General features: G+C 44.2%; 2 protein-coding genes across 17 annotated transcripts in view; one reads left to right on the top strand and one right to left on the bottom strand.

Annotated features, from left to right (window-relative positions):
* The window catches only part of LOC110534019 (latent-transforming growth factor beta-binding protein 3), a 42950-nt gene extending 28834 nt beyond the window's left edge, over positions 1-14116 (top strand). For 3 of the 16 annotated variants that reach the window (XM_021618645.3, XM_021618643.3, XM_090186803.1), the window contains 17 exons: positions 2594-2725; positions 2826-2954; positions 3078-3197; positions 3695-3817; positions 4321-4443; positions 5013-5132; positions 6815-6943; positions 7161-7331; positions 7872-7955; positions 8094-8222; positions 8348-8485; positions 8609-8749; positions 9263-9391; positions 10382-10543; positions 11089-11184; positions 11313-11444; positions 13035-14116. In XM_021618645.3, the coding sequence (XP_021474320.2) occupies positions 2594-2725; positions 2826-2954; positions 3078-3197; positions 3695-3817; positions 4321-4443; positions 5013-5132; positions 6815-6943; positions 7161-7331; positions 7872-7955; positions 8094-8222; positions 8348-8485; positions 8609-8749; positions 9263-9391; positions 10382-10543; positions 11089-11184; positions 11313-11444; positions 13035-13210 (2234 nt within the window). In that variant the 3' untranslated portion in view covers positions 13211-14116. The remainder of the gene's footprint in view (positions 1-2593; positions 2726-2825; positions 2955-3077; positions 3198-3694; positions 3818-4320; positions 4444-5012; positions 5133-6814; positions 6944-7160; positions 7332-7871; positions 7956-8093; positions 8223-8347; positions 8486-8608; positions 8750-9262; positions 9392-10381; positions 10544-11088; positions 11185-11312; positions 11445-13034) is intronic. The other 13 variants (XM_090186797.1, XM_021618647.3, XM_021618650.3 and 10 more) reach the window with 7 other exon arrangements.
* A 4478-nt stretch (positions 14117-18594) lies between these two features.
* LOC110534018 (uncharacterized) lies at positions 18595-24712 on the bottom strand. The gene has a single exon (XM_090186794.1). The coding sequence runs from the start codon at positions 23894-23896 to the stop codon at positions 19691-19693; it is 4206 nt and encodes a 1401-aa protein (XP_090042920.1). The 5' UTR covers positions 23897-24712; the 3' UTR covers positions 18595-19690.
* Positions 24713-27223: the final 2511 nt, after the last annotated feature.

The raw sequence follows: 27223 nt of genomic DNA, 5'->3' as shown, positions 1-27223 counted from the left end.
GGCCGAAAGGAAGAACCCGGTATTCAAAGTGCCCTAACGGAGTGTTAAACGCCGTCTTCCACTCGTCCCCCTCCCTGATGCGCACGAGATGGTAAGCGTTACGAAGGTCCAACTTAGTGAAAAACCTGGCTCCCTGCAGGATCTCGAAGGCTGAAGACATAAGAGGAAGCGGATAACGATTCTTCACTGTTATGTCATTCAGCCCTCGATAATCTATGCAGGGGCGCAGAGACCCGTCCTTCTTCTTGACAAAAAAAAACCCCGCTCCGGCGGGAGAGGAGGAGGGGACTATGGTACCGGCGTCAAGAGCTACAGACAAATAATCTTCGAGAGCCTTACGTTCGGGAGCCGACAGAGAGTATAGTCTACCCCGGGGGGGGGGGTGGTTCCCGGAAGGAGATCAATACTACAATCATACGACCGGTGTGGAGGAAGAGAGGTGGCCCTGGACCGACTGAACACCGTGCGCAGATCGTGATATTCCTCCGGCACCCCTGTCAAATCACCAGGCTCCTCCTGTGAAGAAGAGACAGAGGAAACAGGAGGGATAGCAGACATTAAACATTTCACATGACAAGAGACGTTCCAGGAGAGGATAGAATTACTAGACCAATTAATGGAAGGATTATGACAAACTAGCCAGGGATGGCCCAAAACAACAGGTGTAAAAGGTGAACGAAAAATTAAAAAAGAAATGGTTTCACTATGATTACCAGAAACAGTGAGGGTTAAAGGTAGCGTCTCACGCTGAATCCTGGGGAGAGGACTACCATCCAGGGCGAACAAGGCCGTGGGCTCCTTTAACTGTCTGAGAGGAATGTCATGTTCCCGAGCCCAGGTCTCGTCCATAAAACAGCCCTCCGCCCCAGAGTCTATTAAGGCACTGCAGGAAGCTGACGAACCGGTCCAGCGTAGATGGACCGACAAGGTAGTGCAGGATCTTGAAGGAGAGACAGGAGTAGTAGCGCTCACCAGTAGCCCTCCGCTTACTGATGAGCTCTGGCCTTTTACTGGACATGAAGTGACAAAATGACCAGCGGAACCGCAATAGAGACAGAGGCGGTTGGTGATTCTCCGTTCCCTCTCCTTAGTCGAGATGCGGATACCTCCCAGCTGCATGGGCTCAGCACCCGAGCCGGCAGAGGAAGATGGTAGTGATGCGGAGAGGGGGGCAACGGAGAACGCGAGCTCCTTTCCACGAGCTCGGTGACGAAGATCAACCCGTCGCTCAATGCGGATAGCGAGTTCAATCAAGGAATCCACGCTGGAAGGAACCTCCCGGGAGAGAATCTCATCCTTTACCTCTGCGCGGAGACCCTCCAGAAAACGAGCGAGCAAAGCCGGCTCGTTCCAGCCACTGGAGGCAGCAAGAGTGCGAAACTCAATAGAGTAGTCTGTTATGGATCGATTACCTTGACATAGGGAAGACAGGGCCCTGGAAGCCTCCTCCCCAAAAACAGATTGATCAAAAACCCGTATCATCTCCTCCTTAAAGTCCTGATACTGGTTAGTACACTCAGCCCTTGCCTCCCAGATTGCCGTGCCCCACTCACGAGCCCGTCCAATAAGGAGAGATATGACGTAGGCGACACGAGCAGTGCTCCTGGAGAAAGTGTAGGGCTGGAGAGAAAACACAATATCACACTGGGTGAGGAACGAGCGGCATTCAGTGGGCTCCCCAGAGTAACACGGCGGGTTATTGATTCTGGGCTCCGGAGATTCGAAAGCCCTGGAAGTGGCCGGTGGATCGAGGCGGAGATGGTGAACCTGTTCTGTGAGGTTGGAGACTTGGGTGGCCAGGGTCTCAACGGCATGTCGAGCAGCAGACAATTCCTGCTCGTGTCTGCCTAGCATCGCTCCCTGGATCCCGACGGCTGAGTGGAGAGGATCCGAAGTCGCTGGGTCCATTCTTGGTCGGATTCTTCTGTTACGGTGCGTGAATGAGGACCCAAAAGCGAATTAACTTAAACAGAGCTTCTTTAATTACCAAACATAGGTAGGCTCAGACGGACCGGCAGATTCCGACAGGACAAGACAAGGTTACAGCAAACATGACGACAGTCTGGTTCAGGCATGAAACACAACAAACAAGAATCCGACAAGGACAGGAGCAGAAACAGAGAGAGATATAGGGACCTAATCAGAGGGAAAAAGGGAACAGGTGGGAAAAGGGGTGACGAGGTGGTTAGGAGGAGACAAGGCACAGCTGGGGGAAAGAGGGGGAGAAAAGGTAACCTAACAACGACCAGCAGAGGGAGACAGGGTGAAGGGAAAGGACAGAGACAAGACACAACATGACAGTACATGACACAACTAGGCTTATAATTTAACAATTTTATTCATATTTACAGATGGCATACAAGTTTGTTATTAAGGCACATGAAAGTTCACATGTTCCAGAAGGCATTTCTGCCAATAAACACATTTTGATTCAAAATAAATGTTTACGTTCAAATGCCTCTCTTGTGAATTAGTGATGTGTGACATATGCCTAGTTTTAAGAAACGAGTCACAATTGAACTTGGGTGTTAATTCTCTAATGGAGTTGTAATCTCTGAATTCCCTAAACTTCTAAATTATCCCTCTCTGCCAGATGATGACGAATGTGACGCTGAGCCATGTGGCCACAGCAGAGGCATCTGCATCAACACAGAAGGCTCCTACCGCTGCCGCTGTCTCCATGGCTACAAGCTCCTGGTGTACCATGGGAAGCTACGGTGTATAGGTGAGTGGTGTGGTGTGGGTTCAATTGTTCAAATGCTATCTTTTAGTCATCACGTTGTCACTTGGGATTTTTCATGAGTGTGTTTTGATCTTATCTTTAGATGTGAATGAGTGCTCCAAGTTGGACATCTGTGGGCAGGGGGGTCAGTGTGTTAACCTGCCAGGGTCCTACAAGTGTGAGTGTCACAAAGGCTTCAGGAGCAAGTCACAACGCCAGCCAGCCTGTGAAGGTAAGAGCGGCATCTGCTGCCCTCATATTTCTTTGTGTGTGCAATGTATATGTATGTGTGTCCGCATTGGTTTGTTAACGTTTATGGGTGTCTGTGTTTGTCTCATCTCTTCTAATGTCTCAGATATAAATGAGTGTCTGGACCCCAACAGTTGTCCCAATGACCAGTGTGAGAACACACCAGGCTCCTATGAGTGTGTTCCCTGCTTACCTGGTCACCAGGCCCAGGGTGGGGTCTGCTACGGTGAGACCCAATAACTTCATGTATGCATACTAAAGAGAACGCACACCAATCAACTCTTTTCATTACCTATAACTGTCTATCTTGCTGTTGTTATACCTTTTCTAACTTGAGCCATTATGTTTGCTGATGTGTTGCCCTCTAGTGGCCAATCCACCATATTTGGCTTTACTAAAGAGGATAGTCTAATGGCAACAGGGAAAGCAAGTCAAATCAGCAATTCGAATATTGAATCTGTACATTCAATATGTTGATCTTCCCCAGTTAGTTTTGTCTGAACCATGACATTGAAGGAATTCACTATTCAGAGCTGTGTGTGATGTAGAGAATGGATTTGATCAGTCATAGTCAATAAATCAGCCATAGGGAGCCTGTCCCAGACACACAGGGCCAGCAGGCAGGATGCCAACAGGCACTGGGCCAGTCCAGAGCTGGTATTCCTCTGTATGACTGATTGTTTCCACCCCTACCCCCCTGCAACCCCTCCACCTCTCCACTAGATGTCAATGAGTGCCAGAAGCGCGGGGTGTGTCCCAACGGGCGCTGTGAGAACCTCCCAGGAACCTACCGCTGCCTCTGTGACGAGGGCTTCCTCCCAGCCGCAGGCAGCAAAGGCTGCAGAGGTCAGTGCACTGATTCATGTTAAATATAATATCTCTTAATGCTGCACAGGCACTATTTTATACCTGCAGTGCTGTTGTGGTTACCAGTATTTCTGCACAATATTGAAAAAAGAGAACTAGGTAGCATAGCGGTTGGAGAGGCGAGCCAGCAACCAGACGGTTGCCAGTTCGATATCCGGGAATGACGGGAAAGATCTGTCGGGAAGTGAGCTCGCAACCGGAGGGTTGCTGGTATCAAATCCTAGATGCAATTTCCTGCCGTTGTGCCATTGAACAAGGCACTTAACTCCAACAGCTCCTCGGGCTCCCCTGCACCTCTCCCAAACCTGTATATGTACTGTATGTGAATGCATGTGTGTCTTTCGGATGGGTTGGGTGAAAAGCGGAAGTCAAATTTCAGTTGGACCTTGTGTGCAATTGACCAGTAACGTGATCTTATTATCTGAATGGGGATACGGGTTCTATTGACAGGCTGCATGTGTCTCCTCCTCTCTCCCCTCCAGACATTGACGAGTGTGAGGATGACAGACTGTGTGCCAACGGGCGCTGTGTCAACACAGAAGGCTCCTTCCAGTGCCAGTGCTACCCAGGATACCAGCGTACTCAGGAGGGCAGCCATTGTGAAGGCAGGAGCTACTTGTTATTACTTGTTATTACTCACTACAGCTTCATGGAAATGTTATCAACATTATTACACTACCAGTGAAGTATAAGTAATATGCTCACTGCACAGGCAGCGCGTGAGTTTGCAGAAGCTATTTGTTTACCATGAACCTTTAACCTTTATGATAATGCTTTGCATGCGTCTATCATCACATTTGCAGACGAAAGCAAGATATTCCTAGTGTGATAAGTACATAGATTGGGTAGTCATAAGTAAGGTTAGGTTATTAATATAACTCAATCGTATAACCCTCCCAAATTGCGGGCTTCCTGACTATAGGCTATGCCCTTGTGATTTCAAACATTTTAAAGAAACAAATCCTCTTTGGCTAAATCATACTCTCTGGTGTAGTATTTTGAATGGTTTTATTTATTTCTGTATGGACAGGAGTAATGATATATTTTGGGCTAATTTAATTACATTTACTTTAAGGGGAGCTTTGCCGATTGGGTATGCCGCCTATGGTCCACTGTATAGAGCTGGTGATCAAACACATGGCCGCTGTTTGATTGTCGTCTTTTCCTCCTTCAGATATAAATGAATGTGAGCGTCCCTCTAACTGCCAGAGGGGGCGCTGTATCAACAGCATGGGATCCTACCGCTGTGAATGTCAGAAGGGTTACATGCTGGTCGGAGGTCGGAGGTGCCAAGGTCAGTCCGTCTCCACCCTCTCCATTAGTTTCAGGGAGATAAAGTAGCAGTCAAAAGTTTGGACACACCTACTCATTCAAGGGTTTTCTTCTTTTTTAAAAGTATTTTCTACATTGTAGAATAATAGTGAAGATGTCAAAACTGTGAAATAACACATATGGAATCATGTAGTAACCAAAAAAGTGTTAATCAAATCAAAATAGATTTTAGATTTTAGATTCTTCAAAGTAGCCACCTTTTGCCTTGATGACAGCTTTGCACACTCTTGGTATTCTCTCAACCAGTTTCACCTGGTGCTTTTCCAAACAGTCTTGAAGGAGTTCCTACATATGCTGAGCACTTGTTGGCTGCTTTTCCTTCACTCTGCGGTCTAGCTCATCCCAAAACATATCAATTGGATTGAGGTCGGGTGATTGTGGAGGCCAGGTCATCTGATGCAACACTCCATCACTCTCCTTCTTGGTAAAATAGCCCTTACACAGTCTGGAGGTGTGTTGGGTGATTGTCCTGTTGGAAAACAAATGATAGTCCCACTAAGCGCAAACCAGGTGGGATGGTGTATCACTGCAGAATTCTATGGTAGCCATGCTGGTTAAGTGTGCCTTGAATTCTAAATAAGTCACTGACAGTGTCACCAGCAAAGCACCCCCACACCATCACACCTCCTCCTCCATGCTTCACGGTGGGAACCACACATCCATTTCCCGTACACTGTGTCTCACAAAGCAGTAGGAACCAAAAGTCTCACATTTGGACTCATCAGACCAAAGGACAGATTTCCACCGGTCCAATATAGCTCGTGTTTCTTGACCCAAGCAAGTCTCTTCTTATTATTGGTGTCCTTTAGTAGTGTTTTATTTGTAGCAATTCAACCATGAAGATCTGATTTACGCAGTCTCCTCTGAACAGTTGATGTTGAGATGTCTGTTATTGAACTTTGTGAAGCATTTATTTGGGCTGCAATATGAGGTGCAGTTAATGAACTTACCCTCTGCAGCAGAGGTAAATCTGGGTCTTTTGAGCCAGTTTCATCATAGCGCTTGATGGTTTTTGCACTTGAAGAAACTTTAAAAGTTCCTGAAATTTTCCACATTGACTGACCTTCATGTCTTAAATTAATGATAGACTGTCATTTCTCATTGCTTATTTGAGCTGTTCTTGCCTTAGTAGAGACTTTGTATTTTACCAAATAGGGCTATATTCTCTATACCACCCCTACCTTGTCACAACACAACTGATTGGCTCAAACACATTAAGAAGGAAAGAAATTCCACAAATTCACTTTTAACAAGGCACACCTGTTAATTGAAATGCGTTCCAGGTGAATACCTCATGAAGCTGGTTGAGAGAATACCAAGAGTGTGCAAAGCTGTCATCAAGGAAAAGGGTGGCTACTTTGAAATATATCAAATCTAAAATATACTAATTGATTCCATATGTGTTATTTCATAGTTTTGATGCCTTCACTATTATTCTACAATGTAGAGAGTAACAAAAATAAAACCCTTAAATGAGTAGGTGTGTCCAAACCTTTGACTGGTACTGTAAATCATTAGTGTTAACCATTCCGGCAGTTGAGCTTTGTAACCAGTGGAAACTGTCATAAGTCAAGCTTAATGGAACTCATGAGGATTGTAGCAGATGTTTGTAACACATTCTCCCTCTCTCTCTCTCCTACCCAGACATAGATGAGTGTGCGACAGACAGGGGTCTGTGTCAGCCGCATGGTGTGTGTGAGAACAGACAGGGCTCCTATGTGTGTGTGTGCAAAGACGGCTTCATCCTGTCTGAGGACAAGCACAGCTGTGAGGGTAAGATTACTGATATCTTCGCACCCCTCTCTCTGTATAGCTATATTCTACACACACACACACACACACACACACACACACACACACACACACACACACACACACACACACACACACACACACACACACACACACACACACACACACACACACACACACACACACACACACAGTCAAACACTCCAATCTATTTCCTCTCTGCCCCCTTCCCCTCCAGAGATTGAGGTGGCCGTGGAAGATAAGAAGGAGTGTTACCTGAACCTGGATGACACGGTGTTCTGTGACAGTGTCCTGGCCACCAACGTCACCAAGCAGGAGTGTTGCTGCTCCATCGGCGTGGGCTGGGGGGACCACTGTGAGATCTACCCCTGCCCCGTCTACCACTCATGTACGTACCTCAGGCCCAACACAGGGGTTAAAGGAGCTGAGATGACATAGTCTAATACAGACAGAATCATGTCTGTTCTACAAAATATATTCCCAAATAAATATATTCTGAAATGTTTTATTTTCTCTGTTAGCTGTGTGCACTGAACTGACATACATGATTGTTGATGACACTCCGATGTTCCGATGAAGAGAATGACAGTCTATAATGAGCACCACAGCAGCGCTCAATTCAGACAGCGGTGTGAGGCCTACTGTAGCTGCTGGAAAAGTAATTCATGAAAGGGGAGGTTAACTTGGCCCCAGACAATCGATCTGAGATCGAGTGAAGTTTCAGTCCTCTGATTTTCCTTAGGCTTTAACCCCTGGCCCAACAACATTCACACTAGTTTAACAAACCATCGAGTGGGCTAGGGGGTCAGTTCACTTATTTCAGCTGTTCAATGTCCTTCATTGATCACCTAAAGCAGGCAAATTAAGTGAATAGGTCAAGTGTGATAGGTACATTGCTTAATTGACTTCCTGCTTTTCCCTCAACCAGCTGAGTTCCACTCCCTGTGTCCAGTGGGCCGAGGTTTCTACCATGAGGAGGGAGTGACTGAGTACGGCCTGTCTGTCCATAGAGGTGAGTAGCTACACAACCTCAACCCAACACTGTAGGTTTGCTGTTTTCTGATTTACAGCATTCCTTTATATGACAGTATTTGTTCTCCGGGGGAGTTTGTTTGTGTTGAGATCTGTGTTCCTGTCCCTCTGTGTACAGATATCGATGAGTGTGTGCTGTTCTCCAATGAGATCTGTAAGGAGGGCCGCTGTATGAACACACAGCCTGGCTATGAATGTTACTGCCAACAGGGCTTCTACTACGACAGCAACCTACTGGAGTGCATCGGTAACCACAGCGACCCACCCCTCGCAGGCCTGCACCAAAACACACCTCTGTATTATTACATATTAATACACATCAGATATCCCATTTAGTCACAGATCCTCTATGGTAATGTGTCTCCTCCTCAGATGTGAATGAGTGCCACGACGAGTCTCTGTGTACCAACGGTCAGTGTAAGAACACCAGAGGCTCCTACTACTGCACCTGTAAGTCCCCCAGGATCTATGAAGCCTCCAATAAGAAGTGTGTCATCCCCACTGTGGCAGGTGAGATCTGGCTAGAGCCCTCCACTGTACATACTGTACCCGCATCCACACACACAAGGAGGTGCAGGACAGGCCATAGAAGAGGACTGGTGTTAAGTCAGCAGTGTGTTTGTGTTGTTGCAGGTGTGGATGAGTGCCAGGACTCATTGAACTGTAAGAATGGCCACTGTGTGGACACCCCTGGGTCCTACTACTGCATCTGCTCTCCTCCCTGGATCCTGGCCACGGACCGCAACAGCTGTGTGACCCCAGAGGAGCAGGCTGGTGAGTGGAGGAGAGGGTACCGCTGTCCTTAGCAGGGCAGGAGGTGGGCTCAGGAAGCTCAGGATGGATGATTGGGAGATGGGGGTGGTGTGAGAGAGGCTGGGCAGCCTAGTTCACAGTGGGTTGGTTCTCAGTGGTGTGTCTGAAGGTTGAATGAGAATGTTTTTTAATGATAGTTCCAGTCTAACACTACTAATCAGCCAGACCTGCCCCTTCAGCCTCACCCGCTCTGACATTTACATAACCTCATGTCTGTCACATACATCATAGAAACTCAAACACAACCCTGGTCCTATAGCCACTTCCTGGCCCTTGTTCACTGGAAAGATCAGTGTTCACTGTTGTACCTATAGACACCCAAACACTCTGCATGCTCTCAGGAAGCAGTGTAACGTAGCGATCTGCCTGCAGGCCTGTTCAACGTCACTTTAAGCTGTGAGCTGGCCCCAGGCTGGTGTCCGTCCGTCCGTAGGTTGTGTAACCGTGTCTGTGGTGTCTGTGGTGCCCTTGCAGATATCAATGAGTGCCAGGACCCCTCGTACTGTAAGAATGGGAGGTGTGTGAACACGCCCGGCTCCTTTCACTGTATATGTACCCAGCCCCTCACCTTCAGCGCAGCGCTCAAACAGTGTGTCTATGACGGTGGGTATAACCAATCGGCGCTCAGCTCACCTGAGCCTGACCAATCAGTGCTTAGCTCACCTGAGTTTTGGCTTACCTGTACACCTGCCACTCCTGCTACTCTTTTTTTTAACTCCTCCCCCTTTGAGCCCCCTCTCCCCAATAATGACCCTATGCACAGGCTCACCACTCCCCCTCTTGCTTGTTTCTATAGGAACACACTCTCAGTTTAGTGAGGGAGATCACGAGACTTGAGCTAGCCAATGTGATCTCAGTTCTGTAGATGCAGTGTGATCTCTGTGGTACATTTCTCCGTTTCCGTGGTTGTCCCACTAAGCTTGCATAGTCACAGGAAAACACTTCATTACTTCATCCTTCATTGTTGTGCACTTGCTTGTGTGTCTGAGAAGCAGTGAGGGAGTAGACATAAAAGGGAGGCAAATGAGATGGCTTGTGGCATTTTCTGCACCTTCCTTTCTCCAGAGCAATGTTTCTCCTTTTTTAACCAAACCGTTTACTATTGTGATACATGTGATGTTGTAACATGTTGGAGACGTTGTTGTGACATTACTGATGTGATTGTGTTACTTTCTTTCAATAATTTTGTTGTAACCTCCCACAAGTTTGAGTTGACAATACAGCGTTCACTTCATTGTATCTAGCTGATCTTTATGCCTCCGTCCTCGTGTGTGACGTGTGACCGTAAATGAATGTGTCGAGCAGAGGTCTGGTATAGCTCTGAGCCCTACCACCTCAAGCTAGGCCTTATCACTTATTCATATCTACCTGCTGGCTGTTAACATACTGAGCAATTACCTGCTTAATCGTAGAAGTCATGCGAAGCTTCAGGATCTGGCCTGCTTGTATAATGCAGGAGAAAAGATTGGCTTCTTTATTCTTTATTTTATTCTTTATTTAAATAGTACTTAAAATTCCGCTCTTTCTTTGTTTTTTCTCTCTCTTTCTCTCTCTCTCTCGCTCTCGCTCTCTCACTCTCTCTCCCTCCCTCAGACCGCACAGCGGCCCATAAGGACGTGTGTTTCCTGCAGGTGGATGAGGACCTGATCTGCAGCCAACCCAGGAACGGTTTGGTTGTCACCTACTCTGAGTGCTGCTGTCACTATGGCCGTGGCTGGGGCCCTGAGTGTAGGACCTGTCCCCAGAGAAACTCCGGTGGGCACCAGCACCATTTCTTTCACTGGTTTTTGGTCTGCTGGTCACTCCAATTTCGGCTTTGCCCATATCAGCATAAATAGTCTAATACTAATAAATTAAAGGGCCAATGCATCTGTTTTAATATCAATATTAAATCACTTCTGGGTAACAATTAAGTACATTACTGTAACAAATTTCCACAAAAAAAGCTTTTTAGCAAAGGGTTGTCTGGAAATGGTCTGAGTGGGGATAGGCAAATTGAAAACTAGTTGTTATTGACAGAGATGTTTGGAACTCTCTTTGTTATTGGTCTATTAACCAATTTACCGCATGAGGATGTTACCATGGAAAGCCAAAATTCCCGCCCATGCAAACCTGTTGATTAGAAGGTCCTGTGTAGATTGTACTTTCAACCAGTATCTATCAGGAAATAACATACATCATTTTCATACGTTTACAGTGTTAGTTTCATCAGCTGTTGTACAATATGATATAAAACACAGAAAAACAGAATTTTGACTGCACTGGGCCTTTAAGAAAACTTAATTCTTCCTTTCATTCAGGGATCTTTAACCGGCTGTGTGAGATGCACTTGGAGACAGAGTCTGATGGTGAGGGAGATTTCCTGGCAGCTTTCGCCAACTACAGCCCAGGTATTGGTAAGGCCTGTAATATATTTGACTACACTCTGAATTTCTTTCTAAATGTACCTCAGAGCTGTTACACCACTTGAATAATATTTTCTCTGTATCTTTCATTCGCTCTCTCTTTCTCTGTTTTGGCTCAGAAGGGGACAGCTCAGAAGAGGACTCAGATGAGTGTAGTTGTGCCAATGGTCGCTGTGTACGTTCCTACCTGGGCACTATGTGTGAGTGTAACACAGGTTTTAGACTGGACCACTCCCGCACCCGCTGCACAGGTATGTTGACAATCCACCTGTTCTGTCTGTCGGCTTCCCTTTAACTTTGTGTTGGATTAGAGTGAAGGCGAATGCTTGGATTTTAGCTTCAATTCAGTCGTCTCAATCTTTAGGTGGATGCCAATTTGGATGCTCATAAATTCCGCCGAACAGAAGTGTCTCTGTATAATTTGTAGCTGTTGTCCTTTGTACAATTATTTTGACAGACATGCCTGCAATTCTATTTAGCATTGAAAAGAACATCTGTTTGTTGATTTTATATGCAATGTTCCCTCTAAGCTGGATGCGTTTGTGCGCGGGCTCCAGCTCCCAGGACTGCAGTGCAGAAGAAATATCAGTCTGAGCAGAGAAGCATGACACTGAACTTCACTCAACTTTCTAGTTTTCCCCTTTAGTTAGCACTATAAACAATTCCCTCTACTTTGGGAATTGACAATATTAGCCACATTCAATGCAACATACCGAAACAAAACAAACTATTCAAGACTTAGTATGCAAAACGAACTATGCAAGAGATGTTCTTGTAGGCAGAACGCACCGGAGGATTCTATTGCATTGACAGGCACAACTCAGCCCGTACTCTACAGACCAATCAGAACTGCAGTATCCCTATATGCAAATGGACAATTGCAATAGATGGATCTGTGCCATTCACTTTGAACTGGACTGTGTTTACAGCATGAGTGGTCACGAGTAGATACACTTGTTTTGAGATCAAAGTCGAGAGCTTCATGTGTGAGATGAGTTTTGTGGATGGACATGTGGATATTGAGTTCAAATGAAGCTACGTGTACACATTTGTTCATATTCTTTGCTAGTTAGTACGTTTTTAGCCCTGTTATAGATAATCAGCAATGGGGGAGTGGTTGCTTCGTACAAGAGCACAAAACGTGTGCATTTCTAGCCGTCTTTGAAAAACGAGTCAGGTAAAGAGCCTTTTTTCTCTCTTAAAGGGGCAGTGTTGTATTTTGAGACTGGCTTGAATAAGCTAAGTAGCCAATGGGCAGAGGGTAGGCTAATTTGTCTGATTCTCTAATGGTATGGGAATAATAATAATCTTGATTTTGTAAAGTGGTTTCTTGCATTAAACAACACATTTTCAGTCACCTCCTTGTCTGAAGGCCTAGTGGAAAACAGGTTCATGTCAAGCCCTGCATATTTTTTTTCAAAAGTCTCATAGGAATGTAGGCCTACATTGAACACCACACATTGGCTGCTACTATAGGCTGAAAGATAGAACAGCTATTTAAAATGGCTAGTTAAAATGTTATGGGATGCATTTTCTCTGTTGTTTTTTGATGGTAGGCCTCTCTGAATGGCCTACATTATGATCAAGTAGTCCCAGTAGCCTACTTGGCCACTGTTGTGACTGTAACTTAAAGCAGGTACAGCCTCAGTGTTCACAGGAAACACGCGCCAAACGTTGCACACAAGTTCAAGTTTGCGCGCAGCAGACCTAACATTTGCCCTGTTCCGAATTGTTTTGGAGGGAACATTGATTATATGTAAATAGATGTGCAGGCAGATGGCAAGCTCCCTGTTTTGTTTCAAACCACCTTCCTCTTTCTCTCTCCCTCTCTGTCTTTTCAGATATCGATGAGTGCGCTGAACCAGGGGTCCGAGTTAATCCATGCAAGAATGCCCGGTGCGTCAACACCATAGGCTCGTTCAAGTGCTACTGCAAAAATGGCTTTGTCCCTGCACGAAGGCCCAACATATGTGTACCAGGCACGAAGGCCCAACATACCCGTACCAGGGCTCTATAACAACTTTGTCTCTGTCAAACATACACAGATACACGCAAGCAACCCCTCTGTCTTATAAGTACAATATTCAGTATGTTGTGGTGCCTTTTGCCTTCAAAGGGCTTTGAAATGTTTGAAATATAGAAAATGTGTTGTTGTTGGCTCCTCCTTCACTGAACTTAGATGCAGCATAGGCTTCCAGTTTGGTTCTTAGCAATTATTTTCCTTATACCTAATTAAGATAATGCTTTGGGGGCAAGAAATTGAAAAAGGTAACATATTCGTTTATTTTTTATGTATTTTTTGTAATTATTATTTTTTTAACTGTTTGTGTCCTTTGACTGTTAAACTTGTGTTCTTGTTTATTTGTTGAGTTGTTTCCTTGTTGCATTGATCCCATACATCCATGAATCTTAAGCCCTCCGGCAGGCAGTTTGATGAGGAAGTTCCTGTCAAACCCACTCCCTTCCTGTGTGTCCGAACTCCTGTATGAGTAGAAGACCCTTATTGTACAGTTTGGGATATTAGACTCTTCACTGTCCAGTTTTGTGAAGTATGTGAAGTGGAGATGACTTTGTTGCCTGTTGGATCGGTGCCTGTCAAGCTCCTGTCATCACTTGTTTTACGGGATGTTTTGGAAATAAATTGTACTTCATTGGAAACCATTTAGGTGCCTTGTAGATTGTTGACATGTGGATATTGAGTTGAAATGAAGCTAGACTATAGGTAAAAGGTCATATTCAGACCTAACTCGTGTATCCAGAGGAAGTCCTCCGGAGTACGATGGAAAATCAACCCCAAAGCAAATGGAATGGCATGCTTACTGACTTCTCTTAACAAAATGACAGAGTTTGTTTGCCAATGCATTGTAAGGAACCAAAGTGGCTTTGAGAGAAAGAAATTAAACAGCAGAGGTCAACCACTAAATGTGTGTTTGTGAGTGTATGCTTTCTGGCGCGGATTCGTTCTTTCTTTGGGATTAGACATTTTTTTCCGTCAATATCCTGTTCTGTCCATGAGAAGAAAATCAACACAGGCTCATGCACTATAGAACAGGTTGCTTCATAAATGGATCACGTTACATGTACTCAGTGAGATGACGAGCCTCTGCCAAACAAATACACGGGGTTTGGGTGGTGGACCATTCTTGATACACACGGGAAACTGAGTGTGAAAAATCCCAGCAGCGGTGCAGTTCTTGACACAAACCGGTGCGCCTGGCACCTACTACCGTACCCCGTTCAAAGGCACTTAAATTTGTTGTCTTGTCCGTTCACCCTCTGAATGGCACAAATACACAATCCATGTCTAAAAGAGTAAAAAAACTTATTTAACTGTCTCCTCCCCTTCATCTACACTGACTGAAGTGGATTTAATAAGTGACATCAATAAGGGATCATAGCTTTCCCCTGGATTCACCTGGTCAGTCTATGTCATGGAAAGAGCAGGTGTTCCTAATGTTCAGGGTCCCTGCTCTCCCTGTCTATAGTTTGCACATATTTATTCTGTATGCCCATTATCAACATCATCCATATACATCAGGATGTTAATGTACTTACGATGGGCCTCCCGAGTGGTGCAGCGGTAAGGCATTGCATCGCAGTGCTTGAGGCGTCACTACAGAAATGGGTTCGATCCCTGGCTGTGTCACCGCCAGCCGCGACCGGGAGATCCATGAGGCGGCGTACAATTGACCCAGCGTCGTCTGGGTTACTGGAGGGTTTTGCCGGTCTGGATGTCATTGTCTCATCGCGCTCTTGCAGCTCCTTGTGATGGGCCGGGCGCCTGCATGCTGACTTTGGTCACCAGTTGTACTGTGTTTCCTCCAACACAGTGGTGCGGCTGGCATCAGGGTTAAGCGAGCAGTGTGTCAAGAAGCAGTGCGGCTTGGCAGGGCCGTGTTTTGGAGGACACATGGCTCTCGACCTCTCGAAGGGGTAAAAAAAAGGGGTAAAAAATATATTTTACCAATTAACTTATGATGTAGTATCTCATCATACTAGAGCAATTTCTACCAAACTTTCATCATTTAGAATATCAAAGCAAATCAAATTGTATCTGTCACATGCGCTGAATACAACAAGTGTACTGTAGATCTCACAGTGAAGTGCTTAGTTAACCAACAATGTAGTTTTAAGAAGAAGAAAAAAAAATATATACAACAAATAATTAAGGAGCAACAATAAAATAACAGTAGCTAGGCTATATACAGGGGGAACCGGTACAGAGTCAATGTGTAGGGCTACAGGTTAGTAGAGGTAATTGAGGTAATATGTACATGTAGGTAGAGGTAAAATGACTATGCATGGATAATAACAGAAAGTAGCAGCTGCGTAAAAATGGGGGGTGGGGTGGGGACAATGCAAATAGTCCGGATAGCCATTTGATTAACTGTTCAAAAGACTTATGGCTTGGGGGTAGAAGCTGTTAAGAAGCCTTTTTGACCTAGACTTGGCGCTCCGGTACCACTTGCTGTGCGGTAGCAGAGAGAACAGTCTATGACTGGGGTGGCTAGGGTCTTTGACAATTTTTAGGACCTTCCTCTGACCGCCTGATATAGAGGTCCTGGGTGGCAGGAAGCTTGGCCCCGGTGATGTACTGGGCCATACGCACTACCCTCTGTAGTGCCTTGCGGTCAGAGGTGGAGCAGTTGCCATACCAGGTGGTGATGCAACCATGCTCTCGATGGTGCAGCTGTATAACTTTTTGAGGCTCTGAGGACACATGCCAAATCTTTTCAGTCTCTTCACGACTGTCTTGGTGTGTTTGGACCAGGATAGTTTGTTGGTGATGGGACACAAAGGAACTTGAAGCTCTCAACCTGCTCCACCACAGCCCTGTCGATGAGAATGGGGTTGTGCTCGGTCCTAATTTTTCTGTAGTCCACAATCATCTCCTCTGTCTTGATTACGTTGAGGTAGAGGTTGTTATTCTGGCACCACACTGCCAGGTCTCTGACCTCCTCCTTATAGGCTGTCACATCGTTGTCAGCAAACTTAATGATGGTGCTTGGCCATGCAGTCATGGGTGAACCGGGGGTACATGAGGGGACTGTGCACGCACCCCTGAGGGGCCCCTGTGTTGAAGACCAGCGTGGCAGATGTGTTGTTACCTACCCTTACCACCTGGGGGCGGCCCATCAGGAAGTCCAGGATCCAGTTGCAGAGGAAGGTGTTTAGTCCCAGGGTCCCTAGTTTAGTGATGAGCTTTGAGGGCACTATGGTGCTGATTGCTGAGCTGTAGTCAATGAATAGCATTCTCACGTAAGTTTTCCTTTTGTCAAGGTGGTAATGGGCAGTGTGGAGGGCAATCTGTGGATCTGTTGGGGTGGTATGCAAATTGGGAGTGGGTCTAGGGTTTCTTGGAAAAATGGTGTTGATGTGAGCCATGACCAGCCTTGCAAAGCACTTCATGGCTACAGATTTGAGTGCTACGGGTCGGTAGTCATTTAGGCAGGTTACCTTGGTGTTCTTGGGCACAGGGACTATGGTGATCTGCTTGAAACATGTTGGTATTACAGACTCGGTCAGGGACAGGTTGAAAATGTCAGTGAAGACACTTGCCAGTTGCTCAGCACATGCTCGGAGTACATGTCCTGGTATTCCGTCTGGCCCTGCGGCCTTGTGAATGTTGACCTGTTTAAAGGTCTTACTCACATCGGCTACGGCTATTCTCTCATGCATGCTTCAATGTTGATGCCTCTAAGCGAGCATAGGGGTTATTTAGCTCGTCTGGTAGGCTTGTATCACTGGGCACTTTGTAATCCGTAATAGTTTGCCAGCCCTGCCACACCCGACGAGCGTCAGAGCCGGTGTTGTACGATTCAATCTTAGTCCTGTATTGATGCTTTGCCTGTTTGATGGTTTGTCGGAGGGCATAGCAGGATTTTTTATAAGCGTCCGGGTTAGTGTCCCACTCCTCGAAAGCGTCAGCTCTACCCTTTAGCTCAGTGCGGATGTTGCCTGTAATCCATGGCTTCTGGTTGGAGTATGTATGTGCGGTCACTGAAGACGTCATCGATGCACTTATTGATGAAGCCAGTGACTGATGTTGTGTACTCTACAATGTCATCGGAAAAATCCCAGAACATATTCCAGTCTGTACTTGCAAAACAGTCCTATAGCTTAGCATCTGCGTCCTCTGACAACTTCCTTATTGAGCAAGTCACTGGTACTTCCTGCTTTACTTTTTGTTTGTAAGCAGGAATCAGGAGGATGGAGTTATGTTCAGATTTGCCAAATGTAGGGTGAGGGAGAGCTTTGCACACGCCTCTGTGTGTGGAGCAAATGTGGTCTAGAGTTTTTTTTCTCCCTCTGGTTGCACATTTAACATGCTGGTAGAAATGAGATGAAGTTTCCCTCATTAAAGTCCCCGGCCACTAGGAGCAACGTTGAGTGCCGTCTTAGTGCCAGCAAAATAAGTACAAAATAAGTTAAACCAAGTTGCAGAAAAAACGAACAAATAGCACAGTTGGTTAGGAGCACATATAACGGCAGCCCTCCCCTCCGGCGCCATTCCCTCCATCTGATATAGAGAATGATATAGAGTAGAATTCAGCACACTTTGTCTTCAGATCCAAATGTATTTTACTCCAGATAAACTTAAAGGTAACACTAGACTTGGATAGTCCACCTGCAGACACTTTACATACTTACTGACTGGCCGACCCCAAGTGGTGAAGGTCGGCAACAATACCTACGCCACGCTGATCCTCAACAAGGGGCCCCATAGGCAATATCCGCACTGAGCTGAAGGGTAGAGCTGCCTCTTTCAAGGAGTGGGACTCTAACCCGGACGCTTATAAGAAATCCCGCTTGGCCCTCCGACGAACCATCAAACAGGCAAAGTGTCAATACAGGACTAAGATTGGATCGTACGATTGAATCGCACCAATAAGATTTGATTTGAGACTATTAGAAACATTTCAACTAACTATCTACTAACCCTAACCCAAGCCCTAACCTTAGCCTTTATCATAACCCACTTAACACTAACCCTAACCTTAACCCTTACACTCTAAACCTAACCATAACCTTAGCAAGCAGTTGCTTATCAACAGATTGGTTGGTTGATGGTATGACCATCTGTAAAGAATTTACAGATGTACTATCCGGACTATCCAAATAAAGTTTGACCAAATTAAACAATATGTCAGTCTATTTACAATCATTACATGATACAATAATAAAAGCAAGGTTCTCTTGGTTATTCGTAGTGGCACCATGCCCACAATCTACTCTTAGAAAATAAATTGCTATTTTATTTTACCTTTATTTAAACAGGGATTCCCCAATGAGACCAGTGTTTCTTTCGCAAGGGAGCGCTGCATATACAATTCAAAGTACAAAAACAAACAAAAACAGCACAACAAACAATCAAGAAAAACAGCCACATTCCTCAGCAAATAGTTCCCCAATCAATATGTTTAATTCCCCAAGCGACATCATCTGCACATCTATCACTCCAGTGTCAATTGCTAAATTGTAATTACTTCGCCACTATGGCCTATTTATTGCCTTACCTCCTTACTTCATTTGCACACACTGTATACAGATTTTATATTGTGTTATTGACTGTACGTTTGTTTATCCCATGTGTAACTCTGTGTTGTTGTTTTTGTCACACTGCTTTGCTTTATCTTGGCCAGGTCGCAGTTGTAAATGAGAACTTGTTCTCAACTGGCCTACCTGGTTAAATAAAGGTGAAATTAAAAATTAAAAAACATCAGAGCATCCAATTGCAGTGAATTTTGCAATTGGTTACAACAATGAGGTGCATTAAAACTAAAAGCAGATTTACCTATTTCAGTGGAGACCCGAGGAACCTCAAGAGTTAACCAATCCTGTGAGCGGGTTTGGCATCTCATGTTTTTATAATACTTTAACAACAAAGTTACGATAAGTTGGAAGCTATCTAGAACCTATAAGGGTTCTTCGCCTGTCCCCATAGGAGAACTCTTTGAAGAACCCTTTTTGGTGCAGAAAGTTCTACATTGAACCCAAAAGGGTTATATCTGGAACCAAAAAGGGTTTTCCTATGGGGACAACCGAAGAATCCTTTTGGAACCCTTCTTTCTAAGAGTGTATACACAGTGTACAAAACATTAGGAACGCCTTCCTAATATTAAGTTGCACTCCCTTTTGCCCTCGGAGTAGCTTCAATTCATCAGGGGCAAGGTGTCGAAAAGAATTCCACAGGAATGCTGGCCCATGTGGACTCCAATTCTTTCTCACAGTTTTCAAGTTGGCCGGATGTCCTTTGGGTGGTGGACCATTCTCGATTCACACGGGAAACTGTTGAGGGTGAAAAAACCAAGCAGCGTTGCAGTTCTCGACACACTCAAACCGATGTGCCTGGCGCCTACTACCATACCCCGTTCAAAGGCACTGAATCCTTTCAGGTGACATCAACACGGGACAGATTTCTTCTCCCTCTCTTGAGGTTGCAATTGTCTACTACGTGAGGTCCTTTCAGTCAAAAATACATTTTGTGTCAAAGATATTATAAATTATAGGTCTCTCTGCAAGGATTTTGATCAAAGATAAAAATAACTAAAGTTATAGCAACCAAAATCAATAGTAGGATAACCAAAGTAATGGTCATAAAGATATCATTAGTTGATGAGGGTGGAGGTGGGATTGGCACAGGTGTGGTCGTTGAAGATTTAGGTTTGATTGAGTCAACTTTGTCCGTCACACTGCCAGTTTTAGTTACGACTGAACCTGCAGTGGCTGTTGTAGTTTTTGTTGTTGTTGTCATCCGAGTTATGCTGTGATTTGAAGTAGTTGCTGCAGAAAAGGTAGATGTTAAAGTAGATGTCAAATTCTGAGATGTGATTTCTGGGAGGGTACTCGGTGTTGATATACTCATCCTCTCTGAAGAGGCTGTAAATGCTGATGTAACACGTGTGTTTGTAGCTGGAGGTTCCGGAGTGATGGAAGATGGGTTTTCTGTTTTTCCCTCAGTAGTTGAAGCAGATATTGAGGATGTGATTGTAGTTGTCAATACATTTCCAGGTGAGGTTGTTGCTGTTCGACTTTCTGTTGTAGCTGATATTCCGGTGGAGGTTATCTCTGTAGTTACTGGAATGGTTGATATTGATGTCTCAAATGTAGCTTTGGATGTGTCTAATGGTGATTCAGTTGGTGGGGCCGTAGTTATACTTCCTGATGTAACTGTAGACAGTGTTGCAGGTACAGTGGTAGCTGAAGCGTCACTTGGTGTAGAAACTGGAGTTTCAAGTGTAGTTATTGATGTCTCAGTTGTGGTTTTAAATGTTTGAAGGGAGGCTGTTGACCGTTTTTCTACTGAGATAGTGGTTGTGGTTCCATCTATTGTAAATGTTTCAGATATGACATTCACTGATGTTTCACGTTTTGATATTGCAGATGTTGTAGTTATGGATGATGTTTCAGTTTCAGTTGATAGGGTTGTTGTGGATGATGTTTCCGTTTCGATTGATGGGGATATCATGTATGTGGTTGTGTATGGTGACTCGGTTGATGGGGTTGTTGTGGATGTGGATGATGTTTCAGGTTTGGTTAATGGGGATGTTGTAGTTTTGGATGATGTTTCAGTTTCGGTTGATGGGAATGTTGTGTATGTGGCTGTGGAGGATGTTTCAGGTTTGATTGATATGGATGTTGTATCTGTGGATGATGTTTCAGTTTCAGTTAATAGGGATGTTGTAGTTGTGAATGATGTTTCGGTTCTGGTCAATGGAAATGTTGTGTATGTGGCTGTGGATGATGTTTCAGGTTTGGTTGATCTGGATGTTGTAATTGTGGATGATGTTTCAGCTGATGGGAAGGTTGTGGATGTGGATGATGTTTCAGGTTTGGTTGATGAGGTTGTTGTGGATGATGTTTCAGTTTCGGTTGATGGGGATGTTGTGGAAGATGTTTCAGTTTCAGTTGATGGGGTTGTTGTGGATGTGGATGATATTTCAATTTCAGTTGATGGGGTGGTTGTGGATGTGGATGAGGTTTCAGTTGATGGGTAAGTAATGTGTATGGTTGTGTATGATGTTTCTGGTTCGGTTGGTGGAGATGATGTGTTCCTGACTGTGGATGATGTTTCAGGTTCGGTTAATGGGGATGTAGTCGTGGATGATGTTGCAGTTATGGTCGTTGGGAATGTTGTAGTTGTGGATGTTGTTTCAGGTTTGGTTGATGTGGATATTGTATCTGTGGATGATGTTTCAGTTTGGGTTGATTTGGATGTTGTAGTTGTGGACAAGGATTCATTTTCAGTTGATGGGGATGTGTATGTGGCTGTGGATGATGTTTCAAGTTTGGTTGATATGGATGTTGTAGTTGTGGATGATGTTTCAGGTTCGGTTGATGAGGATGTTGTGTATGTGGCTGTGGATGATGTTTCAGGTTTGTTTGATATGGATGTTGTAGTTGTGGATGATGTTTCAGGTTTGTTTGATATGGATGTTGTAGTTGTGGATGATGTTTCAGGTTCGGTTGATGAGGATGTTGTGTATGTGGCTGTGGATGATGTTTCAGGTTTGGTTGATATGTATGTTGTAGTTGTGGATGATGTTTCAGTTTCAGTTGATGGGAATGTTGTAGTTTCGGGCGATGGGAATGTTGTAGTTGTGGATGATGTTTCAGGTTTGGTTGATGGGGATGTTGTGTATGTGGCTGTGGATGATGTTTCAGGTTTGGCTGATATGGATGTTGTAGTTGTGGATGATTTATCAGCTTCAGTTGATAAGGTTGTTGTGGATATGTATGATGTTTCAGTTTCAGTTGATAGGGATGTTGTGGATGTGGAAGATGTTTCAGTTTCAGTTGATGGGTCAGTAATGTATGTGGCTGTGTATGATGTTTCTGGTTTGGTTGATGGGAATGTTGTAGTTGTGGATGAGGTTTCTGGTTCAGTTGGTGGAGATGATGTGTTTCTGGCTATGGAGGATGTTTCCGTTTTAGTTGACGGGAATGTTGTAGTTTTGAAGGATGTTTCTGTTTCGGTTGATGGGAATGTTGTAGTTGTGGATGATGTTTCAGGTTTGGTGGATGGGGATGTTGTGTATGTGGCTGTGGAGGATGTTCCAGGTTTGGCTGACATGGATGTTGTAGTTGTGGATGATGTTTCAGTTTCAGTTGATGGGAATGTTGTAGTTGTGGATGATGTTTCTGGTTCGGTTGATAGGGATGTTGTAGTTATGGATGATTTTTCAATTGATGGGAATGTTGCAGTTGTGGATGATGTTTGAGGTACGGTTGATAGGGATGATGTAGTTGTGGATGATGATTCCATTTCGGTCGATGGGAATGTTGTAGTTGTGGATGATGTTTCGGGTTCAGTTGATGGGGTTGGTGTGTATGTGGCTGTTGATGATGTTTCAGGTTGGGTTGATATGGATGTTGTAGTTGTGGTTAATGCTTCAGTTTCGGTGTGTGGGATTGTTGTGTATGTGGCTGTGGATGCTGTTTTAGGTTCGGTTGATGGGGGGAATGTAGTTATCCTTTCTGCTGTAACTGTCAACAATGTTGCAGATACAGGAATAGTTGAAGAGTCACTTGTTGTAGAAGTTATAGTTGATGTATCAGTTGTTGTTGTGGTTTGATATGCTTGAAAGTAGACTGTTGACAGTTTTTCTGATGAGCTCGTGGCCATGGTTGCATCTGTTGTAAAGGGTTCTTTAGTGACTTTCACAGATGTCTCCGGTGCAGTTGATGGGAATGTTGTATAAGTGGATGATGTTTTAAGTTTAGTTGATGGGGTTGTGGATGATGTTTCAGGTGTGTTTGTATCAGTTGTTTCATACGGAGTCGCAGCTGTGGTTTTAGGATTGCTGTCATCTGTACGTTCTGTCGTAGCTGTAGCTTTAGTTTCCAATGGGCTATCAGGTGTAGGAACTGATACAATAGGTAAGAATGCAACTGTGGCAAAAGTTGTCCTTGGTGATGTAATTGCAGACAATGTCTCAGAAACGCTGCCTGGCGCCGAAGAAGTAGTTGTGGACATTGGCATTATAGTTGACGTCTCCAATGTTCTTTCAGATGGTTTTCCAGGGGAGGTGGCTAACAGCTCAAACGTATTCCCCCCTAATGTCCTAGTTGTTGCCATGGTTTGTAATGTAGTTGTTCTTAACATGACAGGTGAGTTTGAAGCATATACAGATGCTGGTGCAATTTCTGATTTGATTGCAGATTTGATTGTCGGTGTTGTTATCAAAGAAGAGGTTGTGGGTGTAGTTATCGTGTCTTTTGAAGTTGAGGATCTCACAGGAGCGTCAACACGGACCGGTTCAAATGCACTTGTCGACATTTCAGGCGTTTTAACCTCTGAATTTTCCGATGACTCTGCAGTTGCAGTTACTCTTTCTTTATTAACTGTGGTCAGTGTTTTCAAGGTGCCTGTTGCTGAGGTTTTGAACACATTCCCGGTTGTTCTCTCTGTTGTTTTTGTCTCATATGAAGTTTCTTCCAATTTGTTTGTAGTTTCTATGCTTTTTACATTTGCTATTTCAAATTGTGCGGGCATTTTCGTCGCAGGGTCGATCTGAGACGTGCTTCCAGGGGGTTCTTTTGTGGAAGGTGCTTGTGTAAAAGTGCTTGCCAGGACATGTGAAGTTTCCGTCATGATTTCATCCCCAGGTGAGGGAGCTCCTAACGTTGTTGAAGGGGGGTTTGACTCTCCCTGTTGTGACTTTGTAAAGGCTGTTTCAGTGGTGTATACAGACAGGTCCATGGATGTGGTGGTAGCTAATATTTCAGAGGAAACTGTAGATTCAGGATATCCTGGACCAGTAGTGGGTTGGGTAGTGCCACTGATGTCAACATGTGCTCTTCCATTCACCCTGAAGACAAACCATTGAGTGTAAATGTAATGGTGTAATTATCCTCTTTTATAAGTGTAAACGTAGTAGTTATTGACATGGAGTAAACAAGGCAATAAAACATTGAAACCAAAGATACTGTAAAGCATAGGATTTGTATACCTGAAAGCATTGCCTGGCAATGGTGACATAGTGTTGTGAACAATTCCTGCAAGAAGACAGAGGTGTGCTGATTGTATTACTCATCAGTGAGGTCACACTTTATTTGGACAGTCCGGAGAGTCCATCTGTAAATGCTCTACAGATGGACATACTATCAACATGCTATCTGTTGATAAGCAACTGCTTGCTAAGGTTAAGGTTGGGGTTCGGTTTGCAATAAGGGTTAAGGTTAGGGTAAGGGTTAAGTTTAGGGTTAGGATACAGGTTAATGTTAAGGTTAGGGCTGAGGTTAGTAGAAAATTAGTTGAAATGTTACTGATAGTCTGTCGAGCATCTACAGATGGGCTATCCAAAGAAAGTGTTACCTAAGCAATTCATGTTGATCATGTCTATTTGTAAAGCAAATGAATTTAGTGGGCATTATATTATTGGAAAAACAAATTGTCTTGCATACTGACAAACATCTAAAACATCTATTGTATCTGAAAAGTAAATCCATACTGTGTTCGTTTTTATGGAAAGAGCTATACTTGCCTGTAATGATAATGAGAAGAGAGAGGGTTTTCTCTGCCATAGTGTGACCAGGACATTCCCTCATGTATGATCCTGGAGGGTACACAAGTGTGTGTTCATACAGTAAATGGGAAAGTACGTTCACTCTTAATACATACTGGCATGGAAGCAAATTGCAGCAGATTTCAGTTGAATGCATTCAGTTGTACAATTGACAAGGTATCCCACTTTCCCTTTCCCTACTTGAAATCGAACCTGCCATGCTGTCTTAGTTGTACAGAGTACCAAAGCTTTCATAAACATATCAAATCAGAGCACAAATGCATCCAGGAGAACATCCTCACATGCCAAAAAAGAGAATTATGTTTATACTTTCAGCAGCAGCTGACTGTTAACTTTGGCAAACCAGGCAGAACAACATGGTGTGAACAATTCTCAGCTAAGTAGTGAAAATTCAAAACACAAGATGTCAAGCAGTAAGTTCAACAGAGTCTGAAAGAGATTCGTTATTAACTATACAGAGGACAACTGACACATCTTTAGCCCTTGGGTGACTTAATTTGCCTGAGAGATACAGTGGTCATGTAGCTGTCCGCAAGGAGTGGTGCATCTTGCAAATGAGGAAATCATGCAAAACCGGCATCAATTACTGACTTCCATCAGTAATGTTGACTCAAAACGCTCATTCAATTATTAGTCTGCGTGTTTTATTCCTCTTTCTCCACTAACCAAATGTCTCCGATATCACTTCTGTCCATGACATATTCTGTTGTTTGGCTTTACTTTACGTACCCTGGACTCTATGCACCATACTTTACGCACGCCAATCAATTTCTACGTATGTTTTAAACGTTTTAAATTTTTTATTGACCAAATTGGTTAATAGCATCAGTGACAAATGCACTTTGCAACATCTTACATCAGACGTTATGTTGTAATTGAACCTAAGCAATACAACAGCAAAAAAACAACACTGTCAACAGACTATTTCTCTGCGATAGGGGTGCCATATTTACCTGAGATAGGATGAGTGGAAGGACACGGATAGTCCTGGACCATAGGATGGTCTCACAGTGAGTGGCACACATGGTACAATAACTAATTCTTACCCTCCTATGCCTTACCTGCTTTGCATCCCAGCCAGTCATATACTCTCCATCACACTTTCTACCCTGTCAGAGAAACACCCACATTTTTTTTGTACGCATTTACTACCCACACATCTTTGACAGCAACATTTCAGGTTTTGTTTGTCTGTGGTGAGTTATGTTGCGGGATGGGATGAGAAATGTTTGCTGTCGATTGTTTTATTTCACCACAGCTGGTGTATTTTTCCCTCGGTTCTAGATGTTCTGGAAACACTTGATCAGGGCAACATAGATTCAGTTTGTTTACGACTCGTGTTTTCAACTGAATCACATAAGATCTCCCAATTGTAGGTATGTTTTCATGTCGCGTTTGTAGCTGCTGCGGCTTTGAGATGTTCTATTGTTTATCCACTAGGGGGAACCCTTGCTTGAAAATGCAGAGCGCTTCATGCAGTATTTTAACAGGTAATACTTAATCAGGTATACATATCTGTACATGTATAATTAACTGAGAGATGTTATTTATAGGTATGGTATGCTGTTAGCAACTGTAACCTCTTTTTATGAGAGATGTGAAGGTGGTAGTGGTGAGGGGGTGGGGGTGGGAGGCATAAAAAAGGTGGGTCATTCCAGGGCAAAAAAAACAAAAAAAAAGACTGTTATCGTTACAGAGTTATTTGTACCTGTTACTAGACAGCCACAGCCACCATTGATTCAGTACTATTCTAGTTCCAGGATCGCCTAGCCACTCTCAAATCTCCTTCCAGCTCAGTCTAAAGGTCTGCGAATTTGAGATTATCTCTAATCGCCTGGCCCTGGAGGTCAGATAAGGTAGAAGTGTCAAGCAGCTATTACAGTGGCCTCCTGTAATAGATCACTCCAGTGTAGGTGAAGGTGAAGAGGGTGAGGATGGAGGGGATCATAGGTCAGTGCTTGGCTGGGCGGAGTCAATGGGAGTCAATGAAAGGCAAGACTATTTTGGGGGATCGGGTTTAGAATCCGCTAACATCACCACTTTACTTGCTCAATACTTACAATAATATTGTGGTAGTAATTGGTTACTCAAAAGCATAACCTTTTTCTATGTGCCACCCAAAAACGATGCGCAGCAGTGCTTTATGTTTCCTAGCTCTTACATCACATGCATGTTGACTTGAACGGATTAGCTTCTTATTTGATTTGCTATGAGCTCCATGTTGTACTGGTAATCTGATCAAAAATAGAGAGTGATACTGTAGTTGCATAGCAACAGGATTCATGTTTGACTGGTTCTCTCAGTCAAACTGTAGGGATGAAAATTATATTGGCTCATAATGAGCGAGGAAGACTGTTCCTATCCGAGTGGTAACTAAGGCCAGAGGTGATGGGTTTTTCCGCCATAATGTCTCACTTCCTGTCTCACTTCCCAATGTTAATCTCACAGACCAGATAAAGAAATAAGCCATATAGACTTCTTTCTTTAAATATTGAAGTGAT

The sequence above is a fragment of the Oncorhynchus mykiss genome, chromosome 10, assembly GCF_057628025.1.
Source record: "Oncorhynchus mykiss isolate SJ-2025 chromosome 10, ASM5762802v1, whole genome shotgun sequence".
Classification (NCBI taxonomy): domain Eukaryota; kingdom Metazoa; phylum Chordata; class Actinopteri; order Salmoniformes; family Salmonidae; genus Oncorhynchus; species Oncorhynchus mykiss.
The sequence above is the reverse complement of the archived record's forward strand: the minus strand, read 5'-3'. Positions and strand labels throughout refer to the sequence as shown.

Coding starts and splice junctions, on each gene's coding strand:
- LOC110534018 (XM_090186794.1), bottom strand. CDS start 23,896: ATGGACCTGTCTGTATACACCACTGAAACAGCCTTTACAAAGTCACAA.